This window comes from Xiphophorus couchianus, chromosome 21 (assembly GCF_001444195.1).
Source record: "Xiphophorus couchianus chromosome 21, X_couchianus-1.0, whole genome shotgun sequence".
In the NCBI taxonomy this organism is placed as follows: domain Eukaryota; kingdom Metazoa; phylum Chordata; class Actinopteri; order Cyprinodontiformes; family Poeciliidae; genus Xiphophorus; species Xiphophorus couchianus.
The window spans coordinates 15,841,699-15,852,137 of NC_040248.1; the positions used below are offsets into that span (position 1 = coordinate 15,841,699).

Here is a 10,439-nt window from a genome sequence, read left to right on the forward strand (position 1 = left end):
AAAAAAATGCTCTGGTTTTTACTCACACTCAAATGACTCCTGAAGTACAAACTGGAAATGTAATGGTGCTCAAATGCAGTTTTGCTTTCACTTCGGAAAAAGAATGACCCGACTAGTCCCGACATATTTTTATCTTGGTTATCTGAAGCCGGTTGTTTTAGGCTGTGTGTCAAGTCATCGTTGCCGTTTTTATTGACAATGTGTTCATTAGCCGCTCTGAATGATTGATATATTAAAAGCATATTCTGACACAGATGGCTGAGCTCAGTTCACAGGCCTTATTACTTACGTGGGAGACATCGAAGATGCCTTTCCCACAACTTTTGGTCGGTGTTGTGATTAATGATACTTTTATCAAAAAAAAAAAGAGCAACAGTCAGACTTGTAACAAAAAAAAAAAAAAGGTTGAAACATGCAGCCTTTGCTCTTTTTCTCTTCTACTACTTTCAGTGCTGCTGATGTCTGCCTTGTGCTTAAAAGGCCTGGTTTTAAGCAAGTGAAGTATATTTGTTGTGTATGACATTGCAGGGCTGCACAGTGGCGCAGTTGGTAGCACTGTTGCCTTGCAGCAAGAAGGTCCTGGGTTCGATTCCCGGCCGGGGTCTTTCTGCATGGAGTTTGCATGTTCTCCCTGTGCATGCGTGGGTTCTCTCCGGGTACTCCGGCTTCCTCCCACAGTCCAAAAACATGACTGTCGGGTCAATTGGTTTCTCTAAATTCTCCCTAGGTGTGAGTGTGTGTGTGCATGGTTGTTTGTCCTGTATGTCTCTGTGTTGCCCTGCGACAGACTGGCGACCTGTCCAGGGTGTACCCCGCCTCTCGCCCGGAACGTAGCTGGAGATGGGCACCAGCAACCCTCCCGACCCCATTAGGGACAAGGGTGAACAGAAAATGGATGGATGGCTGGATGGATGACATTGCATGGGTTTCCCATCTATATTTATAATTAAAAATCTTACTTTGCACCCATGACTCTAATGCACCTTCTATGACATCTCTTTAGGCATCAACTTTCTTATGCGAGTCATAAATGAATCACTGGTGTCTTCAAAGAAGTTTATTTATGTGGTTGACATACATGACATTAAGTGCACCACCATATAGAGGTTAATGCTTTTAACACAAGAAATCCAACTTTTTGCTCAGCTTAAATATTTCTCCTTCTGTGACATGTTAGTTTTTAATCTTGTTTGGAATACAAAACAACTCAAATCAATGCTAGGAGTAGAAAATGACTTAAATGAGAACAGAAAGGAAAGAGAGAACTTGTATAAGTGCCAACAAGTCCCACGGAAATATACAATCTAGTGTCACTGTAGTTGTGTTTCTACAATTCGTAATGTGTTGAATAATGAATCCATAAGAAAAAAACAACAACAATTACACTTAAAAAATTATTCTGTGAATCATATCTCGTATCATTCAGCATAAATTAAATGGATTAAGAAAATAAATAAATTTCACTTTATAAAATAAGGGGGGAGGAAAAAAGGACAGAGTAAAAACTACATTTGCCAGTAGCAGTAGTGTTACGGGACATTTTGCCTGTAAAGCGACAGCTTTAAAAACTGGTTTATATAGGGAGTGATCTCTGACTTAACAGGGCGGTAAGAGAAAAGATCTAACCTGTTCTTAAATGTGAAAACCACATTGCGTTCCCTTAGTAGTCAATTATATTGCACTTTAATATGAAAACCTTCAGTTTGAGAAGAGAAGACTGACTGAATGCGCTTCAGGACGGGAGAGAAACTCAGTAGCCATCACAGCCATCTCCAACAAGCAAACCAAACACTCTCTTCCTAGTTTTACTACACACTTCTCTGTGCGGATTTCTGCACACTTGCTAATCCCAGGGCAGTAACTTTGTTTTTGATACTTACATAGGAAGTAGTGAGAAGGAAGGTCAGATGATTTGGATGGGTTTTTTCCCCCAAGAAAGGAGCCGACATGCATTAACCCCTTAACTGTCAAAAAACCTTTACACTTTAGACAATTGGTCCACGAGGACACCGGTGTCCTCTTGACAGTTAAGGGGTTTAAGATATTTAAAGCTTTATAGTTTACTATTGAGACTGCTCAAAGAAAATAATTCAGCAACATACTGAGGAATATCACTGCCATATTGTTGCATAGAGCAGTACAGCTTTTATCTTAGCCACGCCCCTCACCTAACAGGAAACCGGCAACGTGTGTCAGATGGAAAATGTGTTCTTTGTCTTTATTAACTTTGGTGATACTCTTGACTGCTCACTAAGCACAGACGCATCCCTACTTTCCTGTTCCTTCACCGACTTTTGACCTCCGTCAGATGCACATCCTCCGAATCCCACATTCACAGCAGAAATTAGCAGAGTCAACGGGGTACTTGGCACCACAGGCGTGGCAGAACTTGCTCTTCATGCCGCCGTTACCGACGTTGACGTCATTCCTGAAAGGCAGAAAGTTAAACATTTATTTATAACTGGAGACCTGCAGGACTAGAATACTAAAAAAAAAAGTAAGAAGTGACATTTAATTAAAAAGAAAAATAATAATAAAAAGCAGGGCGAAAAAAAAATTCAATTTGTAGCTGCTGGATTTTAAGATGGCTGCAATTCACCAGAAACACCACAAGAGGGAGGTGAAGATTGGAGAGTACTTCTCCCAGTGACCTCCTGAAAAACTGGAGGTAATTTACCCGGACATGTTGGTGTCAGCTTTCTTTTTGTTGGCTCCTATTCCAAACTGAGAGTTCTTCACACCTCCACACACACCTCCGTAGCCTGAGCTTACACCTTTGGCCTTATTTCCCACACTGAGAGAGAACAACAAAACAAAAGGAGATGACAGTGAGGACTGGATTTGGAGACACTGATCTCTACTACAAGACATCTATCCGAACTAATTCTGGCCTACAACAATTGGAGTTACAAAATCTCCTACATTCCCACATTTATTTGACTATCAGTACAGTCTGGATTATATGTCTTCATGAGAATACTATTTCAATCAACTATAAATTTTAAAGGAAGATGATATGCTCTTATGTAATAATTACATTTTAGTTATTGTGTTTTTTTTCCCCCTCCATTGACATGTTTATAATGGAAAGTGAAGTATTTCTACACAGACACACTTAAAAGAGAAACAAATAAACAGTAAACTGAAATCTGTAAGAGTCTAATCTGATTACAAGTTGCACATCAGGGTTTTAACATCCAAATATTTTACTCAAACCTTCATCCAAACAAAAATGATCTGAGCAACACGTTCTGGTAAACCGTGTGTGAAGCTGAAACACATTATAAAGATGTGACTGCACACATACTGATGATGTTTGTTTTCAAGTCTTTATCTCTAGTAATTATGATTTTTCACTTACAGCTAATGAAAATATGGTACTGATAAAGAGGTAATTTTGCAAAAGGTACTTTATTTCTGACAAACGAGCATCATCAAAATGCCTTTTGATGAACTGCGGGCGCACCGACTGAGGTTTTCTGGCCGATCACTAAAAACCCCAACCTGCCAATTTTGACCGATATTGTCTTTTTTTTTTTTATCTCTGAAAAGTCGCTAAATATGTCGACAAAGTCAATCTGAATATTAGGGGAGTCAGAGACAGTTTATCAGTGCACCTCTAGACTGAAGTGTGTGAATTAACAGACTCACCCTGAAGGTGGGCTTGGGATTCCAGAGATATTCCTCCTCCCTGGGCTTGATGAGTTTGTCTTACCTGGCGGGCTTACTTAAGTGAGTGAAATGATAAGGGGGAAAAAAAGGACATGATTAATACGACAGGGTGAATATTTGTATGCTTATCTGTGAATCACATAGTAAACTTAAAACATACTGTACATCTGAATAGTTTTTTTTTCTGAATGGATATGTGTCTGTAGAGCATTGTGAAGAAGTTCCTACAGGCAAGGTTTTGATCCCTAAGGGAACAACCTGTTTGACATTTTAAAATATTTCAAATCCAACTACTGTTTTATAATAAACTTCAGTTTTCCATCAACAATACATTTTATTCTACCAAGAGGAGCCAATGGAGGTGATGTATAATGTATATTTATTGGCATTCTGGTAAAGACGTGTAAATAATCTTAAAGAAAATGTTTTTTTTATTACATTAGCATAATTCCACACACACACAATCCCACCTTACATAAACCGGCTTCTATTTTTTATCTTTATCATTTCCGTCTCTCATGCTAAGCTCATAGCTGAGCTACAACGGCGAAACAAGAACAAGTTTATTTCACAACCTCTGCATACCCAATTAATCACAAGGAAAAATGTGACACAGTAACCTCCCTCTGAGAAATTTAAGGAACTAGAATCATGCGGGGAAAAAAAAGGGGTTGTTTTCCTTCAGAGAGCCACAAACAATCTCTTATTTTCCATTAATGGAAGTCACAATAAGGGAGAAACAAAGGATAAAAAAAAAAGTCCGAACATCGACTCTTAGGCAAGTAACTCTGCTATAAAATCTGCTACAAACACACACATACTGTATGTTGACTGAATATAGCAGCTTATGATTACAGATGAACACAGCTGTGCTGCCTCACCAGCGGACTGTCCCAGGGGCCTCTGGGGCACACGAGAAGAAGTCGAGGGAAGTGTTGATGTACCAGGAGGGGTTGTTTTCTTTACAGGACCAGGAGGCTTAAACTGAGGACAGAACGGAGGCATGACAACAGGAATTTGGCCAGGAATTTCATATGGGAAAGTTTCAACATACAGAGGCAGTCATGTAAAATATAATGCCTGAAGTGTGTCAGTGGAGTTTAGCTCTGTACCAGGAAGAGCCTCGTGTTCAATCTTAGTGATTTGATTTTGAAGTGGTATTTTTTAATGGAATTTAAACAATTAAATGGAAATTTTGGTGTCGTAGTTGAAAAGATGCATAAAACCTTTAATGATGAGATGTATACCAACAATACATTTTTAAAACATAAACAAGGAAACGTACCAATCAATTGTTAAATTTAAAAAGGCATAAAATATCTTTTTGGTATTCTATAAATGCTGCAAAAACAAAATTTGCACCACTTGCCATCCATCAGTAAACATCAAGCACTTTGATGTGCTTTTTCTTTTTAAAGTCCAGAATAAATCAGATAGAGGTTGGGGTCATATGCTTTGATCCATAAATTTAGATAAGAATTCAAAACTACTATCGCCATCAAAGAACTTGGAGAAGAATTTTTTCCAATATGTGTTATGGTAAAAAATAAAATGCTGAAATCAGCAGGTAAAAGCTAAAAATATATATATATGTATAACTGAAAAAGGAAGCCAAACCAGAATATCTCTAGATTTTATACTTGCAAAACCTCTGCCTGTTGTCTTCAAAACACACACACTGCTTCACTGGGTTAAAATGAAAGTGTGTGTAGGGGTAGAGCGAGCGCCACGTGAACGGAGGCTATTGGTCCTCAACATAGCTACCTGTGGTTCAATTCCCGACTCTGAAAGCTTTGCTGCACGCCTTCCCCACTTGTCTCTTTAACCATTTCCTTTCACGATCTAGCGCCAGAAAAAACTTTTAAAGAAATAAAAATAAAAGAATCAATCGAGCAACAACACGATTTTCACTTTTGTCCTTTTGATTCCTCTTTCGTAACATTTGAATGAATCAACTGACACGTGAGAATGTGTCCAGCTATATTATTCCTTTATCAAATCACCAGTCAGGATAATAGACGCATGTTATGCAAGACAAGAACATCACACCACCTCCAGGTCATTTCACAAGTCGTTCCAAGGTACAGCAGATCTTAACTCTTCCTTACGGTTGAATTGCAAAATGACGTGCACTTCCTGGATTCTTGCTCCTTCAGCTAAAAGTTAGTTTATTAGTAGTAGCATAGCAGTTTATTTTGTTTGTTTTTTGGGGGGGTTGGTGGGCGTTCACAGAGGTATCTTTTCATGAAGTTTCTGTGTTCAATATCTGACTACGCCAGACAAACTTTCTACCAGAAAGACGAGCGGTATGCGCCGACTGATTTGGTTATTGTTGTGCGTGTGTGTACCTGTGTGCGAAGCGGAGTCTTCTTGGCATCTACCAGCTTGTTTTTATTGGGCATGCGGGCGGCTTGCTCCCGGCAGAAATTGATGTGTCTGTCAGCGGCATTTTCATTGAACCTCCGCTGACAGTAAGGACACTGGATGTAATCTACAAAGCAGGTTTGGTACATAGGTTACATGATGTGTACTTTTTATTTTCTTCTCCCCCCCCAATGTTAAAAAAAACAAAATAAAAATCCACCTGTTTGTTACCTGGATCGTAAGTCGGAGGAGGAGGCGGGGGTAGAGGTGCCCCCTCCCTCATTGCCAGAGTGGCGGCCTTGGCAGCTTGAATGGTGGCGATGAAGTCCTCGTGTTTCTTGCGCCAGTTGGAGGGCTTCTTCGGAGGTTCGGCCTGGTGGGCAACAATATAGTTAGCATAGATTGCTTTTGATCGGTACGTCTCTGTAGTTAGAATGTGACTGAGAAAACATTTCTACGCAGCCCTGATTTCCAAAGTTCTTGTTGATCTGGAATTTTTTAAGCCTGAAATTTCCACCACTGCTCTGATACAGTGAATATGAGCAATAAATACATCAGGCTTGTTTCTTATTGTACTAATATTTATTTTTTTTAAAAACTAAAAAAAAAAAAAACTTCATAGCTGCAGTCCAAGTGTTATCTAAAGCTAATCATTTATGACAGAAATAGTTCAGTGAACTCTGTCTGGGTTGGCCTGACTTCCTATCTTCTCCTACGGCTGCACTGTTCAACTGCATCATGTCCATTTGTTAGAATGTACTTCTAATATTTTATATAAAATACAGCTTTAGAGGTTCAATGAAAAATCTGTAGAATGTGCCAGTTTCTTTATCCTACTTAACTGATCCCTCATCTGAATAATTGATTACTAAAATAATCGTTATTTGAAGCCCTCCTTATTTTTCTGCACTTTTCAATGCAACTTTCATGACATGTTTTTTTTTTTATTATTATTATTATTTCTCAAGACTTTTCAAAACGTCAGTGATGTGTCTGTTTAACTAAAGTTTGTCCTGTTAATACCGATGAACCAGAAGCCACATTGAAGATGCGAGTTGAAAGCTAGACAGCAATGAGAAGACAAACAGATTCCTGAGTTAATTTTAGATCAAGCGCAAGAGTTTGTGCAACTCAGATTGACCTCATTAGAAACTGTAAGGCACGCCAGAGAACAAATTAAAATTTTCAAGGAAGCTATTGAGAGAAATTCCCTTTATTTGACAATTCTGAAGGCACTGCAAAGTTGCAAGCAGAAGACATTAGCATTAACAGTCACAGCACAAGACTTCTTTACACATAGAGTTCAAAAACTGAAACGCCACCGAAAAAAATCCACTGATTTTTCTCATTATACTGACATCACAAATATGAGTTGACATGCTTTCAACTACCATTTGCTCCAAGGGTACAAGTGAGTATTCAGAATGGCAGAAAGTGTGAGCAAAAGCAAAACAACTGTATATGGAAAAACAAAACAAAAAGTGAAGCAAGTGAACTTACTTTCTGTGCGGCAGCTGAGGTTTGTGACTGAAATACAATTGACAATGTTTTACATTTGAAAATAAACGCAAAGATTTATGTACAAGTTGTTCATCAAAGTAAAGATCAGAGTGCTGAGAATATTCTAACAATTAATTTAGTACTGGAATCCAGCACTGATCCAGAACAGAGAGAAAGTTTTAATATGACATACGATAGGGTATTAGCGCCATTGTAGATAGGAAAAAAAATAATGATAATGTGATCACTAGGGAGTAAATTCCCACCAGAAAGCATAAACGTTTATAGAATAATTACACAATTTTCTGACAAAAGAATGCAGATATCCTCTGTCAAAAAATTATACATTTGAGAGAAAAAAAAAATTTCTCTGACTAAAGGCATACATTTACGATATTAAAACTAAGAGATTCTCTGAAGTCGGAAAAACTGGTTGTTTTCTGGCGTCGCAATGTCAGAGAGTTTCTTAGTTTTAATGTAAATTTATGCCTTTATAGTCATTTCAACTGGCATTTAGAACATTTGTCCATAGCCTGATTAAAAAAGGCTTTGACTACATTTGCTCAAATAAATTTAAAAAAAGGCTGAACCATCTTCAGTGTTGGAATGTTGTTCCCTTCATCTCACGACTTACCACTGGTTTTAACGGTTTTAGTACGGGGATGTCTGTGCCCTCAGCTCTCTGCCGGCTCGAATCGAAAACTTTTCTCCTTTTAGCCGCTGACTTTTGGCAAATTCTAGCATGTTTCTCCTATTGGAGGAAAGGTAAACACATTAATGAAGAACATGGTTCCTATACAATATCCCTACAAAACCTGAACATGTTGAACAATTATTTTTGATCATTTAAAGCAAGTCTGTGAAAATGTCAATTGATCTGCTTTTCTGATGCAAAGATTATAAATCAAGTTTCCTTAAAACCTGTACCTTCTCTATAAAAGCTTTTTTTTTAAAAAAAAAAAAACAACAACAAAATACTGAGTTTGTCAGTATTTTGGTAAAAAAAAAATACTACCTCTGAGACTGTCAGCTGAGTCCGTCAGCTGACAGACTCAGAGGAAAATGTGATCGCCTAGCAACTTCAAAACTTTCAGTGTTTGAAGGGCCTAAAGCCTTCCTGACAAAGTTTAGCTGGGATAAAACCACAAAATCATCTTCCAAAATGAGTGCACTTTTACGACACCGAATCAACACAAATCTTACGAAGTATTTGGAAGAAAGTTGTGTTATTTACCAGGACACTGGGGAAGAAAAATCTTGCACAGGTTTTGCACTGAGACAGTTCCTCACCAGGAGCCTGACCATCTGCAGGAAGACCAGATAAACAAATGAAACAATGTTAACTCTTCGCCTTTAGACAATAAGACGTAGAAAGATGCTTAACTTGCAATTGTCTGGTTAATACTCGCTTTTGGCCTCAAGTATTGCGTTGAGACAATTTAAGTTTGCATGATAATATAACCACAACCTAATATTGTGCTCTTAACAAGAAGATTATACTTTTTTTTTAAATGCAATGAATAACAAACAAATTCAAAACGGTACAGAGAATAATGATTCAAGTTTGTTCAATGAAATGCATTTTTGACGACGCTCCAGTCCAGTTCATTCATTAAAATGTTCCACAGATAGCAGTAAAGCTAACACAGAGCCACTTTTGTGGCGATAAATCACACACACCTAGTTAGCAGCTAGCTTCATTTTGATCCCAACATTACCTTAGCTGTACTTGGGCTAAATCCCAAACAAAAGAGGTCGCTGTCAAAATAAACAAACGGTAAAGCAAACGAAGCAGTGACATTTTAAATGGTGATTCTGAATGTGTAACGCAAGTTCGAGTTTGGCAAAAAAAATAAATAAAATAAAAATACACAAAGGAGGAAAGGGACATCTATTTAGTTTACCTTGAAATTCTTCCATTATTAGGTTATTCTCTTGTCTGATGCTGCTGCCGTTGACGCCAAACGGCCCGACGTAGTCTGGGCAATAAAGAGCAATCCCTCAGTAGCACTTCCGGTTTCGCAAAAATGACCGAAACAGCCAAGAATTTCTGGAGAAAACAACATTTTAGCAAAACAAACAAATAAATAAATTAACTAATAAATAACAGAATAGTACGTTTAAATTTTTTTTACAACGTTTCGTCCAATTACAATGTTTACATATATTTTTTGCGGGTTTTTTTTTTACTTTTTTATTTAGTTTGTTGTGTAACGCCATCCTCCAATACTATTAATAATAATAATAATAATAATAATAATAATAATAATAATATTTTACCAACCAAGGGCTTGTAGAATAACGATCTTGACAGGACTTATCTTTGGCTATAAATAGTGACTAACATTTTAACATCAGCGTTTTCTATTGGTTGTTATATCAGGTACAACCAATAGAAAACCAAAGCACTGCTTTGCTTTAGCACTGCAACAGATGGGGGCGTGGAAGGAATTATGACCTCAGAGTCTTTATTTATTCATTTATTTCAAAAAATATAGTGGTCAAGTGGCCTGTTAGTACATGGGAATCAAGCATGTATTCCTTCTTACTTTTACAAAAATCAAACATTGTCAATTGCAGTGAAATGATATCTGTGTGTCTGTAATTCTACATTAGTTAATAAAAGGTGCTGGTACTTCGTAATTAATAAAGCAGCACTGAGACTGTTGCTTGTTGCGACTGTGAATCCCTGTTTGTCTTCCAATGGAATGTCACTTGTTGTGAAACAGAGGTATACAAATAGCCTGAACTGACATATATTGTACCAATAATATATTATGTAACATTGGTTTAATTCCCAGACTAAGAGAATCGGTGTTGTCCTGCTGACATACGGTGGGTCAACATTTGGCTCCAGGCAAGCACTTGGGAGTTCACTGTTTGCCAGATGGGGAACATGTGTC

At 37.8% G+C, this 10,439-nt stretch overlaps 1 protein-coding gene across 2 annotated transcripts; it reads right to left on the bottom strand.

The window, feature by feature from the left end:
- Positions 1–1,042: 1,042 nt before the first annotated feature.
- On the bottom strand, positions 1,043–9,551 carry zc2hc1a (zinc finger, C2HC-type containing 1A). Of its 2 annotated transcripts, XM_028005641.1 has the most exons (10): positions 9,441–9,551; positions 8,771–8,841; positions 8,171–8,287; positions 7,537–7,563; positions 6,268–6,409; positions 6,021–6,163; positions 4,554–4,656; positions 3,652–3,727; positions 2,678–2,794; positions 1,043–2,428 (listed from the first exon to the last, which is right to left on the bottom strand). In XM_028005641.1, exons 1-10 carry the CDS (start codon positions 9,454–9,456, stop codon positions 2,305–2,307), a joined length of 936 nt encoding a protein of 311 aa, XP_027861442.1. In that variant the 5' UTR covers positions 9,457–9,551; the 3' UTR covers positions 1,043–2,304. The 2 variants fall into 2 exon arrangements, with proteins under 2 accessions (XP_027861442.1, XP_027861443.1); XM_028005642.1 differs by lacking the exon at positions 7,537–7,563.
- Positions 9,552–10,439: the final 888 nt, after the last annotated feature.